General features: G+C 35.9%; 1 protein-coding gene across 1 annotated transcript in view; it reads left to right on the top strand.

Annotated features, from left to right (window-relative positions):
* WDR72 (WD repeat domain 72) overlaps positions 1-19,465 on the top strand; it is a 221,550-nt gene that overhangs the window by 37,881 nt on the left and 164,204 nt on the right. The window contains exons 4-13 of the mRNA XM_005685754.3: positions 331-409; positions 1,458-1,632; positions 2,267-2,343; positions 3,348-3,467; positions 4,445-4,590; positions 4,972-5,068; positions 10,300-10,450; positions 11,111-11,356; positions 14,010-14,230; positions 17,296-17,491. Coding sequence (XP_005685811.2) covers positions 331-409; positions 1,458-1,632; positions 2,267-2,343; positions 3,348-3,467; positions 4,445-4,590; positions 4,972-5,068; positions 10,300-10,450; positions 11,111-11,356; positions 14,010-14,230; positions 17,296-17,491 — 1,508 coding nt within the window. The remainder of the gene's footprint in view (positions 1-330; positions 410-1,457; positions 1,633-2,266; positions 2,344-3,347; positions 3,468-4,444; positions 4,591-4,971; positions 5,069-10,299; positions 10,451-11,110; positions 11,357-14,009; positions 14,231-17,295; positions 17,492-19,465) is intronic.

Here is a 19,465-nt window from a genome sequence, read left to right as displayed (position 1 = left end):
ACTTTGCAGTTTCCATAGAAAGATTGCCGACCTGTCATTCTCCCAGGCTGGATAGCTGCATCCCCACAATTGGTTGGAGGTCAGGTTGGCACTCAAATATGGCTTGTAGGCGGTGGCAGGGTGTAATTACCAAACAAAAAGACACAGATACAGTATGTCATCCCTGCTAATGACCACAACATTTTCTTGCCCAGTAATCTGTAACGAAAAGCCACATAAACGATCAGGCTGCATTTAAGTGCAGCACTAAAGAAAAACTTGGTGGCACAAAAATTATTCCAGCCAATTGAGTGGAAATGACAGAGAATAATACAAAGTTATCTCTGCTAGGGAGATGTGTGTTTGGAATGTCACCAATGGACAGTGCGTGGAGAAGGCCATACTTCCTTACAGACACACTGCAATTTGTGTAAGTATGATCATTTCCTTCAGAACATCTCCAGATTCTACAACGCCTTCAGATCATTTGCTCAGCATGCGTTTAAAGACTTTAGAGGGATTCTTTTCTTGAATTTTACTTTGTCATTAGAAGTATCAGTTATCATCTGTTATTTTGGCATTTTTCTTTCCCCAAAGTAACTACTTAACCATTTTTTATTAATATTTCTTATATTTCTGTATCTTTCTAACATAGACACATTTGAAAGACAATTTCCTTATTTTTCCTTATATTTACAAAACATGTACTCACAATGACACACACAAAAATTGTTTCCATTTTATCAACAGGCAGTTTTATAAAGCAAATTTTTTTCTAATTTAAGCTTCTTTTGGGTGCATAGGTTCTGAATTTCTTATTTATGAAATAATAATCACTTTACAATCACTTCCCAGTATTGAAAAGAGGTTTTGACTTTTGGTAGATGGACTCCAAACATATATTTAAGGTAGCCACATGATTCCAGTGGTACTGACGCTGTTTTTTTTACATTGTACACATTGCTTTTAGCATTGATGACTTGCATTGGATCACTTATGAACTCCTTTCTGGGATCAAAACTTTTGCATTGTGATTGTCAAGGGTAGATTATATACTTTTATATAAGAGCCATTCTTAAAATTTATTTGGCACAAGAATTCCTCAAAAGTTCTTCATGTTTATTTCTTCTTAACATGTAGTAGTATTCCTAGGATAGGAAATCTGTTTTTGTTGTTTAGTTCCACACAGCATTCCAGAATTAATATCATTATGAGCTTTCCATGATTTGGACTAAAATTGCTTGTTCTCAAAAGACCCCTCCTCCTTCTCCAGAAAAAATGATGAAATATAAGCAAGATAAAGTGCAAAATTAACCCTTCAGTAGTGTGCAATCATTGAACTAAAATAAATTTTAGTTGCTATTCAGCCTAATACCTTAATTGATAGATGATAAAATTAACAAAAGTCTTCACCACAGCCAAAATTCTGTTAATTGCAGGTGATAATTAAACTTTTGTTTTGAATTCCATTTGCATAGTATTACCACTGCTCATCCCGGATGACAGGAGAAGGCTGGCTTCTGTGTTGTGGAGAATATCAAGATGTTCTTATCATTGACGCCAAAAGCTTGGTTATTATTCACACATTCGTATCAACTCAGTCTCCTGATTGGATCAACTGCATATGCATTGTTCACTCCATGACAATTCAAGGTAATAGTTAGGTGTTCTCTAACACTAGAGATGGCATAGGAAAGTATCGCCTTCGAATTATTTGTTAAATTATTGGGCAAGAGTTCAGAATGCGGGTTTGTGTTTACCTAAGCCAGATCGAGAAAAACTACCCATCCCAGTGGTTCAAATCACTGGAAAGTCAGCAAGAGGTCAAGATGGAGTGGGGAGAGGAGACACTGTGTTTCCACGCCCCAGTTTTGCTTGATGCATTGTAAGAGTGACAAGCAGAGGTTTGTTGTGGATTAACCGGACTCTTGGACTTGCCCTGCTATATCCTCTCGATGTAGTCAAGAAGAGAATTCAGTTCCTGTAAGGAGGGAAGGCTAGCTCCTTACTTATTTCCAAAACAGGAAGGTGTAATCAGTATTGCCGCCGTGGTGGTTCGCAACGTGGATCGGCTTTCAGTGGTGCTCTCCTTTTACATGGAATGACTTTGAAATTTTAAGACAAACTTAGAATGTGACCTAAAATGGTTATTCTTTAATTTTTTTTTTAAATTGAGTATTTTCTACCTATGTAGCCTTGGATAATCCTTAAATGACTATGAAATGATCTTCAGGGTAACCAGTTATAACAGTGATCAGTTTACAAGTGATGTTTGTTGTTTTTACAGAAGATTCTCTCTTGGCCGTATCAGTAGCTGGTGAGCTCAAAGTATGGGAACTTTCTTCATCTATCAACAGCATTCAGGTTGGCTTGTGAATTTATCCTTTATTCTTCCAATTCAAGCATATGTATTGAAATTTTAAAAATTAAAAGTACTTCTGTGTACTTTTCCCTATCTCTTTTCCAAGTTGTGGGCATTGGTAACAATTGGATGGTATCTTTCCTAACCTTTTTTCCATATGTCTACACATGTTTTTATCTACACACACATGCACACATGCACACACACACACACACACACACATTGATTTTAATTGGAAAAATCCATCGTAGAGGAATATTTCTCTGTCCCTTACAACAGAAGGCTCCCTTGCTTCTGGCTGCGTGTGAGCCGTGGCAGTGGCAGCACGATTACTATGAATGACTGAGGGTAACATAGACCGGGAGTCCAGTCTATTCACCTGCTCTTTGGCATCAGACTACGAGTTGAGGTGATGAACGAAAGAACAGTCACAGTATCTGTGCTGCTGACAGAATTCTTTCAGCTGCCTCATGCTCTGGGCTATCCTTCAGAATTTCTTAGCTGGGAAATTCCATAGCGTGGGAATTGTGTTGGCATCCTGAGACCAACACATACCCAGCATTATCAGAAACATTGAGAACGTGTCTGAGGATTCTGTGCTGATCACTTTTTGTCTTTTCAAAATATTTTGTTCTTCTATTTTAGCAGTTAAGATACTTCAAAGGTTCTTAACAAATTGTTTTTACTTTTCATGGTTTTATCTTTCTGCTACATCTAAAAGTCAATGTTATTCATATCTTTACATTTTCAGTATCTTACCGTATATTCCCCAAAAGCATGTTTTTTGAATGATTGTATATAATAAATTCCTGAATTCAACTGGGTTTCCTCTTTATGGTTTCCTTTGCAAAGTAGCTTCTTAGTTCAGAAAACTCAAAAGGAAAATTGGCTGCTTTTTTATAATAATAGTGTGATCTACTTCAGGTGTACAGGGGAGGAGTCTTCTCCTGTAATTTGATATAAATTACCTACAACTAGTACTAATATAATTTTATTCCTTTTGAAGGAAAAGCAAGATGTTTATGAAAAGGAATCCAAATGTCTTAATTCCCTGAACTGCCGAGCAATACGATTTTGCACATATACAGAGAGACTTCTACTGGTGGTATTTTCTAAATGTTGGAAGGTATTATTAAATAACATAATAAATACAAATGTAATTTGATTTTTATCTTGCTTAGTACAAAAGTTAGAAGAATATATTTTAAATATGATACAAACATTTTACAATATTGTTATGAAAGCAGTGAATTACTTGTCTTTTGTGAACAACTTTTATCAATTTTTCTTCCCTGAATTGGGTAGTTTTGCTTTCCAGGATATTGTATATATAAAGTACATCTTAATTTTATGAATGACAAACTATTATAATAATGAGCATTTATCTCAGATTAAAGAATTGATGCTTACACTTTAGAATTAAAAAGAAAGCTAATATTTTCTGTACATACATTGGTCTGACTTTTAGATCTTTTTTCTTTTCCTGCTTTGTCATTAAATTTGTTTTTAGGGATTCCTTTCTTGTGACTATATTCACCAACATCTCCAAGAGGAGATGAAAACTAAGTTACTATCATTTGATAGCATCCTCTTTTTCTCTGATATTTCATATACTTGGCTCAGTTAACAAAACTATATTGTCTTCCTTAAAGGCCTATAATATATTTCTGTACTAAAATGTAAAGTACATGGCCTAACATGTACTTTAGGATTTCTACTGTATTAACTTTTTTGTGTGTAATAAATTTTTCAAATGTTCATGTTTGACTATCCATATGGAAAGAATGAAATTATATAGGAAATTTGGGGTGTTTTAGTCTCTATGCTTAATGTTTTTGGTCTCTGTACTTATTAAGCACGTTCTGGAAGGTTTCTGTCAGATAGTTTATCCACTGAAACCTACCTAGGGTACATGTGAAAAAATAAGTACTAATGAAGTATTTATTATCTTGCTCTATGAGTGCATTGTGGCCTTTTATTAATATTTAATTGGTTGTTGTAACACTGTCATCTAAATAGTCTTAATAAGCATATTTTATCTTTCTCCTTGGTAGATTAGATTGGAAGCTTTTGTTAACAAGCATCATTCATTCTGTATTTTAGGTTTATGATTATTGTGATTTTTCCCTTCTTTGGACTGAAGTTAGTGGGAGTGGGCAGTTCTTTGCTGGTGGAGAAGTGCTTGCTGCTCACAGAGTCATCATCTGGACAGAAGATGGTCACAGTTATATCTATCAGCTGCTGAACAGGTGGGCTCAGATGGAAACGGCATACAAAACATTCAGGTAGAAAATGAACTTTGGGAGGTTTATTATGGAAAAATCCCTGCATGCTGCCCATGATCAAAAACCAGAACAAAACAACTTTGGCACTAGAAGATTTACTCTGGGCTTGGTAGGCTTTAGCCTTTGTATAAAACAGCAGGGGATGAAGGAATGAGATTAACCATGTATAACTTGTACAGCTGGTGCTGGGTTTTCAAAAAGTCACTTGTAATTATTAACCCAACAATTTCTAACTAGAGTTTAGAAACCTGAATGGTACCATCCGGCTTTTGAAAGTGGGAGGGGAAAATACTGAATAAAGAACCCCAAAGTTCTAAACTTTGCTTTTTATATTTTGCTATGCAGTGGGCTTTCAAAAAGCATATACCCTGCTGATGGAACACTGCTTAAAGAGACCATTTATCCTCATTTACTGTGCTCTACTTCTGTGCAGGAAAATAAGGTAATGCGAGAACAGAGTGACTGCATCAAAGCTGTTTCAGATAAGTGTTACTTTGTCTGTAACAGAGTCTGGCTTGAAAAAATTGAATTGAAGCATCACATCAAGTTGTTAATGAGAAAATTAAATCTAACTGTTAATGGTTACTAAAGTCTTTGCCTTTAAGAAATCTATTTTTAAGTCTGAGTAACTAAACAATACATACTTATTATAGAAAAATGATAAATGATAGAAAAGGGAGAAATTAAAAGTTCTAATTTTATTACCATAAATATTCACTATGAGTTTTTTATTTATGTATTTACTTATTTTAATTGGAAAATGTTCAGATATTTGAAAGGCTATAAGAATAGTATATAATCTGTCACATACCCTTTACCTAGATTCACCAGTCATCAACATTTGCCATATTTATTTCTTCTCTCTCTCATTCTTTTTCTTTCTCTTGCTGTCTGCATATATACACACACGCACACACACACACACACATACTCACACATTTTCCACTAACCCTTTTGATAGATATTTTGATATAAAGTTATTAACAGTTTGATGCATCTACTTCAATTTTTAAAGTTTATCAAATGGCTCATATCCTGCCTTTTTTTTTTTTTACTCAACTGTATATTGAGATCATTCTTACATGCATTTAGCTATTCTTCTGTATAAAGTTTCTTGTTAAAACAAATAAAATTATGGTTCTTGGCAGACAGTTGAGGATGTGATTGTGAGCTTTTACTTGACTAAATTATATCTTTGACACTCTATGAAGCCTGAAAATTTAAGCAGCTATTTTACTTTAGTAGTGTCAACGAAAGTTGTTTTTTTTTTTAACCTACTGGATTTCAGTTCAGTTCAGTCACTCAGTCGTGTCTGACTTTTTGTGACCCCATGGACTGCGGCATGCTAGGCCTCCCTGTCCATCACCGACTCCTGGAGTATACTCAAACTCATGTCCATTGTGTCAGTGATGCCATCCAACCATCTCATCTTCTGTCGTCCCCTTCTCTTACTGCCCTCTATCTTTCCCAGCATCAGGGTCTTTTCAAATGAGTCAGCTCTTCACATCAAATTGCCAAAGTATTGGAATTTCAGCTTCAGCGTCAGGTCTTCCAATGAATATTCAAGACTAATTTCCTTTAAGATGGATTGGTTGGATCTCCTTGCGTCTAAGGGATTCTCAAGAGTCTTTTCCAACACCACAGTTCCAAAGCATCGGTTCTTCAGTGCTCAGCTTTCTTCACAGGCCAACTCACATCCATACATGACTACGTGAAAAACCATAGCTTTGACTAAAGACCTCTGTTGGTAAAATGATGTCTCTGCTTTTTAATATGCTGTCTAGGTTGGTTATAACTTTTCTTCCAAGGAGCAAGTGCCTTTAATTTCATGGCTGCAGTCACCATCTGCAGTGATTTTGGAGCCCCCCCAAATAATCCTACTGGATTTGGTCATCAGTTAATTCTCCAACAAGGTATTTCATGGAGAATGGAGGAGTTCTGAATTATTGATGTGTCAACCAAGGACGTATGTTACTTTTTACAGTGTCGGTTTGCTTAAGTAGGCAGCATAGTTGTTGCAAATCCTATAGTTCAATATTGTCTTTTTAACATATCTGTGAGGTTTTGTTGCAAAAAATTAAGTAGTATCAACTGAAAATTAAAACTCCAAGTGCCATTAGGGCACAGGCAAACTTTAAAGTTATGGTGTGGAGCCCAATTTCTAAAGGAATTGGTGGGTTGCAATAGAGCCTTGTTTTGCTGTTGATCACAAAAGTAGTATTGTGGCTTGCTTAAAAAGGCACTTTAAGTTATTTTTTAAAGGGCTTTCCCTTTCTTCCTTTTTAGTTCCTGAATGCATTTTTACATAGCACAGTTTGCCCTAAAAGCTAGATATGAGAAATGTCCTTTAAGAGCTTCTCCTCTACTGCAGGTATCAATGCTATGCATAACTACGAATAAAAATAAAAACAATTACAAATTAACTTTAAAAAATGCTAATTTTAGAGGAAGCTGCCTTTCTTTACGTCTCAAAAGGTGAAGACATGGATTTGTGAGTCTTCTATTGACATATAATTCTTATTTAGACAACCACAGCTGTTTCAATATCTTACAAGTACTTGTTTCAGTATCTTAAAAGTACCTGAAAGCTAGTGAAAATGAATAGAATAATCTGAAACTAAAAGAAGCTGGTCAACTTATACTTAGACCCGTAATTGCCCTTTATCCAACCATGAAACTAAATTCAGTTTCTCCCTATTCAAAACATCACCAATATTCACTAAATATAAGACTTCTTAGTGCTTCCCACAGTTAGAAGGTAATAAGGCATTTTTGTGGTATAGGGAGCTGAGGTTAATGAATACTATGAAAATATGGAATTATGCTCTATAAACATGTTTTTTGGACTAATGCCATAGAATTGAATCCCCTTGTTTGACAATAACATGTTCTCATGGGATACCAGGGGCTCATCTGCTGATGGAGTTGTAGTAGCAAGAATAAGGACTCACCTTTCACTCCGACAGCTTTATGAGAGCCTCCTTAGCTTCAAATCATAGCTGATGATCATCAAAGCCTGTAGCAGGGGTCCTGACTGCTGAGATGAGGAATTGGGCTTTCCAAGGTCTTAGCTTTAGAGTAAGACTTGAGTGTTGAGGTGGGAGTAGATAGGATAGAAACAGCCTGAAGACTGCAGATAAGGAATTTGGGAGCATGAACTAAGAGTAATGACAATGACAATGATTATAGGTAACTTTTTTTTTTTAGTCCTTATTATTGTTAAACACACACATGGTCTTATGTACATGAATTTCCACCATGACCCCATTTTGAAACTGATGCTCAGAGAGGTTAATTTCCAAGATTTGAACCTAGGCAGTTTGGTTCCAGAGTCTGGGAATGGACTTTGGAGTGAATTTCTCATTTGTTCTGAGAATGGATATTAAGAATGGTTTCTATTTATTGTGTATGTGTGCTAAGTTGTTTCAGTTGTGTCCAACTCTTTGTGACCCTATGGACTATAGCCCACTAGACTCCTCTGTCTGTGGGATTCTCCAGGCAAGAATTCTGGAGTGGGTTGCCATACCCTCCTCCATAGGAACTTCCTGACGCAGGGGTCAAACCTGTGTCTCTTCTGACTCCTGCATTGGCAGGAGGGTTCTTTACCACTAGCACCACCATTCTAAGTACTTACCGTTATCAACGTATTAATCCTGACAGTAATCTATGTAGTGGGTGCTTTTATTTATTAGCCTTCTTTCACAGTTAGGGGAAAAAGAGATACAGGGAGGTTAAGTAAATTGCCTAAATGAAGTAATTGGCTCTTGTAATAGAGTTTTGTATGAGCTAAAACCAGGATTTGAATCCAGGTATTTATCCCAAGAGTATTCACTGTTAATGACTATTTTATTACCTCTTGGAGGATAGGCACTTCTTGTGATAGGTGATGGGTACTGTTAAGAAAAATGAGAATCACATGGTAAGGGGCTCCGAGGGAGTTTTCAGTTGAACTCAAGAGGTAACTACTGGAAAGGAGGGGATTGAGGCATCAAGGAGAGGTGTGAGCAAGTGAGCAACAGTAGTACAGAAGTGAGAGTAGAGGGGATAAGAGCGGTCTGGGGAGAATGGGCTAGTGGGACAGCACATTTTGCTTTGAGGGAGGAGATGTGCTATCACCAATTTGAGTAACCACTCAGCCTCTCTGGAGCTTCATTTTCATATCAAAATCATGAGAAAATTGAGCTAGTCAATTTTAAGGTTCTCAAAGGTTGAGAGAGTTTGAGAGGCCAATAATCAAATTGTATCAACACCATTTCTAACACAAAATTTATGCCCTTGAGAAGTATAAGACCCCAAAGTGCCTTCTGAATCTTAAAAAAAAGAAAGATTTAGGGAATTACTTCATTGAAACTGTTTTTCTTCAGTGCTCTTATTTCTTGAGACTTTAGAGGACTACATATCTTGGTCTTGAATTACTTTTTTTATTCTCTTCCCATCTTAGTTTCTTTATCTCTATATAAGAGAAATAATAATAATGTTTATTTACTCTGTAGCTTTGCTGTAAGGATTAAATGTAGTGATATTTTGGCCCTTAATATTCTCTAGAAATACATTATAGAATTTTTTCACTAAAATATCTATCTCAACCTTCAAACATGTTTTCTGACAAGAAACTATCACTTTCTTAGACTTTCTTATTTCTAGCTCCAGCACTTGGCTTTCTTTTCAGGGTGCTTTTTATTTGTACATGAAAAGAGGGTTTTGTTTTCATTTTTCTAATCACTTAATCATTTTGACCCGTTGTGCATAATCTCTATATACATGTCTACTCAAGGAACATCTATACTGCACTGAGGTACTAAGAAGATTCAAGGCTCATTCACTAGTAAAATCATATCTCTCAGAGTTCTGAAGCCCAATATTCATTCTATGTCTCAACAAAATTATCTTCCTACACATAAATATATAACATATATATTTATATAAATTATAGCATGTATTTATACTAATATCATAGTATATATTATATACATACATACATACATACATACATACATATATATATAAAAGTTATGGATTTATTTTTCTCTGGGGCAGGTTGGGGCCAAATTTGAAATCAAGTATGTTATATCTGAAAAATAGTCAACAAAATTAGAAAGCACATTAATACCACAAAATTACCATACAAATATTAGTTGTTGCTATTTTAAGTGACAGTTGGAACTGAAGGATCATAAAGAAATCAGACCTCCTCAGTACACAGGAGAGCACTGTCATTATCACATGGGCTTTTGAGTCATAATTACTAGACTGAAAAGCCCACTGCTATCAATATCACCTTAGATAAATTAACCTCTTCCCTCTTTGATTATTCATCTGTAAAATGGGGACAATAACAGTACCACCTTCACAAGATTATTTAACTTGAATACATGCAAAGCCCCTAACAGAATGTGTAATATGCACACAGAACATGTTCAATAAATGTTAGCTATTCTTATCAATGCTCTGAAATCTAGCTGATGACTTTGCTTCTTATTTTATAAAAATTTATTTTTGTCTTAAGTAAGAGACTATTTTCCTAAATTTACTTGAAACTTTGAAACAGTGGGAATAAATGGAAATAATTTAGTTTATCCATGAAGCCTTGTTCTTTCATTTAAAAGTGGCTGCCATTATGTAGACTTTTTTTTGAAAAAAAATTTTTTTTTACATAAATGTTAACTTTTTTAGTTGGACCAGAGCCTTCCTTTTGTTATGGGCTACATGAATGAAAGGAAAGAACCTTTTTATAAGATACTTTTCTCTGGAGAAGTCTCTGGAAGAATTACCTTGTGGCACATCCCTGATGTTCCCATGTCCAAATTTGATGGTTCTCCTAGAGGTAAGAGAAATTCTATTTCTAATCACCTGCATTCTAAGAAATGCTTTATAATTAATCTGTTTTTTTTTTAAAGTTAAGTAATAGGAGGCTACAAACAAGAAGAAGTTCTCATGTACCACTATGCATTAGATGCTAACATAAATATAGGTATAAACATGATGCTTATAGATCTTATACGGCAGTGTGGCCACTGATGCTTATAGATCTTTTACAGTAGTGTGGCCACTGTAATTCAAATTAACATCAGCTTATTGTGAGTGATGTTTTATTGACTTGAAATGAATGTTGGCAATATGAATACAGGGTAGACTGATAGATCACATTCATATTTTTGAATTTGTCATTTCCATATCCTGTATTCCTTTTCAACTAATTTCTCTCTTCAAAAGAGTTTCTCAGCTCTTTTTCAGTTGACTTAAGTCTAAAAATGAATCCACTAATACACATCTATTCTTGTGAGGCTCCTTAAGGGAGAGAGAACCAATAAAATAGCATTTGCAGTGAAAACACTGCATAGCAGGAGAACTTCCTGCCTGTAGCACACTGTTAGGATGGCAAAGAGCCTCTATGCGCCCCAAGGGATGGTGCCTTAATAATATTTTCTGTATCTGTGATGAATGTATAAACCAAATTTTTCCCTTTTGTGTGTTTTCTTCTTAGAGATACCAATAACTACCACTTGGACCCTTCAAGATAATTTTGATAAGCATTATACCACATCACCAAGTATTAGTGACTACTTCTCTGGGTTTAAAGATGAGAATGAAACTGCGGTTGTCACTTCATCAGAGTATGTTCCAAGTCTTGATAAACTAATATGTGGCTGTGAAGATGGGACAATTTTCATTACACAGGCTTTGAGTGCTGCCAAAGCAGGACTTCTAGAAGGCGGTTCTTTACTAAAAGGTCTTGAATTTTATTTGACCCTATTTATTTAATTTATCTAAGCTTCAACTAATACGCTATACTAAGAAGATTGCTGAAGCTTAAAAAATTGTAGGCATTTGGTGGTAAATTTGTGCCTGTTTTAATGCTAAAGTAAAACACATATAGATTTTTTTTAAAGTCAAATAGAAGACTATATGATGAGAAGTAAATCTCTCTCCTTATTTGATCTTCCAGGAAGATCACCAAAGGCAAGTGCTAATAAGTTTCTTTATACCCTTTCTGAAATTTCCCATGCATATATAGGCATATAACAAGATAGCAGTATACATTCTTTTAGTTGTATTATAAAAATGAAACCACAGTCTACATATTACTAAAATATTCTTAAATCTTAGTAAAATATTTTGGAGCACATTCTTTATGACTTCATTTTAAGTGATTAATAATAATTGAATTTTAATTTAAAAAATCTTCTGTGATGTGTGTTTAAGATTTTTCTAGCCTTTGGCTACTATAGACAATGCAGAATTAACTCTCTTTGCACATATATGTAGGTATATGTATAGAATTATTTTCCAGTTGAATTACTAGATCAACCTTTATGTATATTTTTAAATTTTTAAATATTTGATATGTAGTTTTATGCATTTTTAATATATATTTTTAAATATTTGAAAATATATCTTAAAATGTTTTTCCAAAGTACATCAATATACATGTGTATCCACCAACACACATGTATAAAAATGCTTTTTCCTCAAACCTTAGCCAAACTTCTATTCTATTCAACTTTTTAATATTTGCCAATCAGGAAAAAGTGCTATCTTCCTATTTTAGTTTTTCATTTTTGTATCAATGAAATATAAATATGTTTTTATATACCTTTGTGCATTACAACAGCAAAAACCTATTAAGTAAAGACCATTATGCAGAAAGTTGTCTTGTGTAAAAGAAGGAAATATAGAGGTGACTGAGATTTGGAGTTGTGTAGATAAATTTGTTTGAGGAGGGCATGGCCACCCACTCCTGTATTCTTGCCTGGAGTATCCCCAAGGACAGAGAAGCCTGGCGGGCTTCCATGGGGTCACAAAAGAGTCAGACAGAACTTAGTGACTAAACAACGACAACAGTGTACTGCTCTGTGTCTCAATGGCTGATGCTAAAAGTTAGTAAAAAAGCTTAAGACCTTAGCATATTTTATCTCGGCTGATTTATCTTATCCAGAAAAAAAGCGGACACCTACATTAGACTGGTAGCATCTGAATTAACATTCATCTTGGTTTGCTAGTGGATATAAAATGAAGAGGTGTCTGATGGAATAGAAGAAGTAATAATGATTCTTTGGGACCCAGTGTAAATAAAAAGAGATTGTGGTCTGTGGTCCTCTCTAATTTTTTTGAGTTTAGCCAATCATGAAGGAAGAAGAAGTGTGGAAACTGAGTATCAGTATCTACTACAGCTATGGTATGAAATACCCAGGTTTCATATGGTATGAAACCCAGGTTTTCATACCCAGGTTTTCCTACCAAGTGCCAATGCTAAGAAAGTATGTACATTATCTTATTTCACATAGTTGTCTTGTGTGAAGTAAGGGCTATTTTATCCCACTGTTTCAGATGCAGTACCTGTGGCTCAGAGGGAAAAAGCAAGCTGTCCATGGTGACACATTTAGTAATGGACAGACCCAGAAAAATAAAATCAGATGTGTTTAATAGAAAAGCTATGCTTTTAAACATTATGCTGTGTTTCTTCACACTTGCATTCAAGTCACTTAACCCTTCTGAGCCTCAGATGCTTTATCAGTAAAATGAAGTGGTGGAAGTAGGTAATCAATAATATCTTCTGAAGCAAAACCATTCTGTGAAACTTTGGTTCTCTTTTACACTAGATGTGATTGTGTTGTTTGAAAGGACAGCAGAAATGTTCTGAGATTACTTTTGTAGACACAGAATGTATGAGCTGGCACTCTTTTATGACAGAGTTGGCTATTTCTTGGCACTGGAACTGGTAACTTGCTAACATCTTTGAAGAACTAGTAGACTCTGAACAACCAGCTTCAGTGCTCTATCAAAAGCGTGACCTAGCTTGTAGTGAGGCACTTGCCTTTTGAAATAATCCAAGGGTTGTTCTCATCAGGTGGCCGAAGTATTGGAGCTTCAGCTTCAGCATCAGTCCTTCCAATGAATATTCAGGGTTGATTTCCTTTAGGATTAACTGGTTGATCTCCTAGCTATCCAAGGGACTCTCAAAAGTCTTCTCCAGGACCACAGTTCAAAAGCATCAATTCTTCAGTGTTCAGCCTTCTTTATGGTCCAATGGAAAAGACCCTGATGCTGGGAAAGATTGAGGGCAGGCGGAGAAGGAAGTGACAAAGGATGAGATGGTTAGATAGCATCATGACTCAATGGATGTGAGTTTGGGCAAACTCTGGGAAATGGTGAAGAACAGGGAAGCCTGGTGTGCTGCAGTCCATGGGGTTGCAAAGAGTCAGACACAACTTAGCAATTGAACAACAACAACAAAGGGTTATTTATTAATTTTCTTAGTCAACTGCCTACTTTTAATTATATGCAGATTTTCTTACACTAAAAATTTATAAAAGAAAATCTCAGGACTATTTCTTGAACAAAAGTAACTTTCTTTTATTATTTGGTGTTTGGTTGTTTTCCAGGTTCCCTTCCTCAGAAAGTTCTCAAAGGTCATCACCACAGTGTTACTTCCTTGCTTTACCCACATGGTCTCTCTTCAAAATTAGACCAAAGTTGGCTGGTATCTGGGGACCAGGACTCATGGGTCATCTTGTGGAATATCTTTACTGAAGAAATTTTGCATAAATTCTTTTTGCAAGCTGGCCTGGTAACAAGTCTTTTGATGTCCCCAGAGAATTTCAAAGTAAGTTAAGATGAAGAGTGAAACGTAACACATAAACTTAAGTTATATAACATTTCAGAACATTTAAAAACTCTAAGGAAAAATATCTCGTAGTTGCATGGAAAAGAAAAAATACCCATAATACAACTGGGTGATTTTTATGAATTCCTTTTCTTATTTGTTATGAATTCTATTATTTTTACAGCTTATACAGATAATGTGGCTCTAAAGCAAAAGTCTCATCAATTCTTGCCTTTACAAAAGTCAGTTAACTCTCTTTAACTTACACGTACTTACATTCTTTCCCCTAGTTCTACATCTTAACTTTTAATGAAATTATCTTTTCTTTTTAAATAAAAAGTAATGGACACTGAGGGCTTCCCAGGTGGTGCTAGTGGTAAAGAACCTACCACCCAGTGCAGGAGATATAAGAGACTCAGGTTCGATCTATGAGTCGGGAACATTCCCTGGAGGAGAGCATGGCAACCCACTCCAGTATTTTTGCTTGGAGGATCCATGGATAGAGGAACATGGTGTGTTACAGTCTATAGGGTCACAAAGAGTCAGACACAACTGAAGCGACTTAGCACACATGCACTCAATGGACTCTCAATGGAAAAATAAATATATAGGAATCGTAAATTAAAATTAACTTTTGCCTTTAACATTTTAATAATAATAATGATCATTACATTTTCTTTTTCTTAAATAGATTTTTTTTTACTCTTTTATTTAACAAATATTTTCAACATTGAACTTTCTCAAATTTATGAGCATCTACCTTATGCTGAGGAAAGGAAATATTTTCAGATATAATTTTCTCATGCAATGTCAGCTTAAATTCAGCCTTCATAAAGCTGATATCTTTGATAAAATATGAACAAACAAGTTTTGAGTTCTCTGAGTTTGTTAGTTGACTGACTTGTAAAAATTATTTCTGCATAGTAATATTATGAAAAATTAGCTCCAAAGTAAAACCAGAGAAAACTTGCACTGTATTTTTGTAGTTAAGAAAAAATTAAAGCAGTATTTCAGGAACAGAAATGATTAAACAAAATAGTAAAACAAAGTTAAGTGAGCCATACAATGACCCCCCAACAAAAAAATACAACTATCTGGTGGTTTGAGATACCTTGATATGTCTTTTATTCCTGAAGTTCTTCCTTTTTTATAAAAAAAAAAATATATAATATATATATATTTTCCTTTAGACTCCAGGATAGTAGTCCAAATCAGTTTCACTCCTTACCCCTTTTACTTCTGCCTCAGTCATAACTGATTTGGAGTCAGAGCTCCAAAGATCAGGACACATTCAAAGCCAAATAAAAGGGGAGTTTATTGAAAGGACATAAGAGGCAATCCTTAGGCATCCAAGACAAAATACTACAGAACCAACAAGGACCTCCTGTAAAGCATATGGAACTCTGCTCAATGTCATGTGGCAGTCTGGATGGGAGGGGAGTTTGAGGGAGAAACTTCTCCTCCCCCTGGGTGCATGCTCAGTCGTGTCCGACTCTTTATGACCCCATGGACTATAGCTCTCTAGGCTTCTCTGTCTATGGGGATTCTCCAGGCAAGAATACTGGAGTGGGTTGCCATGTCCTCCTCCATAATCAGCTATACTCCAATACAGAATAAAAAGTTTAAAAGCAAAAACACTACAGCAGAATCTGCAGTGGAACTTGAACTCAAATTCAGAAATAAAGGTTATTCTTAGAATCCATTGCCCCAATATGGTCTGTTTTTCTATGATTACTCCTTTATCTTGCCACTTCCTATGACTTCTTTTAGCTTTACAGCTTCAAATGACTGGAAATGATAATTCACTTGGTCTAGAAGGGGTCTACTGTCTACTCTAGCCATAGAATCTGTGTTCACATGTTATTTTCTTGTGTTATATGTGTGTGTGAATTTCCTGAAGTACATTGGGCTGTCTGTTCTAGAAGCTGTGGGTTGGGCAGGTTCTCCACGAGGTAATAGTTGGGCGACAGTGCCATCTGCCCCATTCTACAAGTCCAGCCTCCCCATATATCACCTGTCATTTTTGATTCCCCCTCACCTCAGAATTTCTGCAGGCTCCTTTAAAAAGGAGAGGAGAAATTTATTATCAGGAAAAATAACACATCCCCCAGTGCCCCACTGAGAGAGGTCAGTGATTGGCACTGGGAGATTCTCAAAGGGATGTCAACTGATGCTTTTAACATAGCAGCCAGAAGTCTGGCCAGGTGCCTTCGGGAAAGTAGGAGCATCCATATCGCAAAATGGTTAGAAAAGATAAAAGAGAGTGCAGACAGAATGCCCACTCCTCCTCCTTCCCACACTCCAGCCATCCCCACTGTGGGCTGATCAGTGCATGGCCCTCGTGGTGAGGCCCAGAGCTGCCCTGCAAACTTCTGGCTGAGCTTCGGCAGCACCCAGCAAGGATGGTGTTTGTCCTAAACTATGCTCAAGGTAACCACATGCTGATGTTTTTAAAAGTATCCTAAGAATTTTTGTCCTGTGAGACTATTTTTGGTCCTCGTGTCTCTGAAGCTGTACATTTAGCGGGAACTATCTAATGCTTACCTCTTTTAGATTGTGTCTACACTGAGTTTCCTGTTTGGATTAGAATTTGTATAGTTCTGGGAACAGCACCAAATCACATTTTGAGACTGTAAGTGGAAAATACCAGCTCATGATACCCTTGGGCCTAAGCTTGTGTCTACAAATAGCTTCTTTTTGTGGCAACAAATTAGTTCTGGGGTTTATTTTATTCTGCATTATTTCCGACGTCTGCTTCACTGCCTGAATCTGCTGAGTGACGGTCAAGTCCTTCATTTATCTTATGAGTAGATCTGGCCTGGAATTCTCCTCTTGCCGTGTGCCTTTTGACTTTCCTGATATGTCTTTGAATTTAAAGTCTACTTGGTGTGCAAAGCTCCCCTGTGCAGTGTTATATGGAGAGGTGCTATAGAAACCAGATCCATCATTTGGTAAATGGGGTTTTAACAGAAACTCATGTTACTAAGGGGGAAATCAGGTTTAATTTTAAAGAAAGCATTTAACTATTTACTTACAAAAAATGCTGGATTTTCTTTTTTCCACAGCTACGAAGTTATCAGGTAATCTGCTGTGTGTGCAGTGACCACTCTGTGGCTCTTCTTCACCTGGAGGGGCGGAGGTGCCTCCTAAGTGCCCGGAAGCACCTTTTCCCTGTGAGGATGATAAAGTGGCATCCCATTGAGAATTTTCTGATTGTTGGATGTACAGATGACTCTGTTTACATCTGGGAAATTGAAACAGGTATATTGAAATTACCTTCTCTTATCCTTTACGTATGTATGCATCAAAGCATTTGGCTGGGTGGAAAGTTCCAGAAAATACGTACAAATCTCTCACTTCCTTTTACCTTTGGTTGAGCTACACTTAAAGGCTTCGTTTGCAGGCATGTAGGGAAAATAAACACCATGGCCCAAGTCAGACCCTGACCCACTGGTGATTAGCTGACAGAGCAGTGCACAGGACTGAGCCGGATATTTCTGGAAGCTATAAATAAAAACATAAGTTATCTACTTTAATTATTAACAAGAGAGAAATTTAGTGTCCTACTATTAGTCTCAAATTATCATTGAATTCTGCCTTGTTCAGCATACTCACCATCTCAGCAACATTTTGAGCTAATTGATGATCAGTAATAATGGAATATAATTAATTACAAAACTCCAAAAAGTTGAGTCAGGGAAACTGAAAACTGAGTGGTTCAATTGAACTTTTGATGTCATAGCATAGAGAATATATAGGTTTAAGTTTTAAGTTTCTTTTTTTAAAGTTTTACTCTATAACTCTTAAGTTGAGAGCAACACGTTTCAGGCAAATGCTGGGAACAAATCAAATACGGTGAAGTAATTAATGACTGTGAGTCAAGGGAGTGCACTGGAGAGTACGTTTCACTGGAACCATTGCATGATTCGTATTGATTAATCCGTGGTGGTTTTATGTTGGGTGTTATTAACAGACTGGATAGTTTATAATGTTATGGTTTAGAGCCATACTTCACCAAAATAATTGCTATTTTCTTTATATTTGACGTTCATGTGCTAATGGTGATGACACACAGAGGACGCAACATAATATCACCTTACATTTGTGCCTGCTTTGCAGCTTTGATGGGCTTTCATGCTCATTTCCCATTAGATTATCACAGTTTCTAGGGTAGATAGAAGAGGTATTTTTCCTCATTGTGTCCATGAAGAATCTGTAGGTCTGATTTGTAAATGTGTGAGATTACACACTAGTAAGTGGTGAACCAACATGAGGCTCTCCATTGTTCTTTGCACATATTCACAGAACTAGAAGAGCTTTAGAATTCTTAGGTAATCTATCAACTAAGTGATGTTTGAGTATAATGGATAAAATAGGTTCTAATGCCTGGGCTTGCCTCCAGGACCTGCTAATGAAGAACTATATTACCCTGGACAAATAACTTGGCTTCACTGCATGTCAATTTCCTCATCTATGAAATGGGAGTAATAGTACTTGTCTTCCCTTACATTAACAAATACCTAAAATGCTTATAAACAGTGCCTATAGGTGCCAAGTCTCAAGTAAGAATTAACCATTTTAAATATTATCAAAAAAAATGTGGCAAAATCTTGATTTTTGCTTGTGAAATCTGAATCTGTAAAATATATACCCTGACAAATGTGTGCAACTACATTGTTTTTTAATGGTTATAATAGTATTTATTTAATTTTTTTATATTGGAGTAATAAATATGGTTTCAAGAACTACTAGTGGTTTTTCTTCCTTTCATTACTGCCTGTCCCATCAAAAAGAAATAAATAAAAAGTTGCATAGCTTGAAAGGTATCCTGGTGGGGCAATGGAACCATAAACACTTATGAGTCCCCAGATTTTTTTTTTATTCTTCCTAGACTCTGTTTTCTAAGAGAAAATATGTTTGATTAGCAAGTATTTAAAATTTCAAAATTAAAAACAATGCTGTTGTGCTTTTTAAAAAATGGATAACCAACAGGGACCTACTGTATAGGACAGGAAACTCTGCTCAATATTCTGTAACAACCTAACTGGGAAAAGAATTTGTAAAAGAATGGATACATGTATTTCCTATTATTCCAGTCCCTCTAGGAACCTCCCAATCATTTCTGTCTCTAATGACACGTGGTCTTTAAGCCAACTTCTTCTCTCTCCCACCCCCAAATTTACCTCATGGACTTTTGGCAGTTGAAGCCTAGACAGTAGCTTTTTTGTGCCTAGT

Source organism: Capra hircus, chromosome 10, assembly GCF_001704415.2.
Source record: "Capra hircus breed San Clemente chromosome 10, ASM170441v1, whole genome shotgun sequence".
Classification (NCBI taxonomy): domain Eukaryota; kingdom Metazoa; phylum Chordata; class Mammalia; order Artiodactyla; family Bovidae; genus Capra; species Capra hircus.
This window is presented reverse-complemented; position numbering and strand designations above follow the sequence as displayed.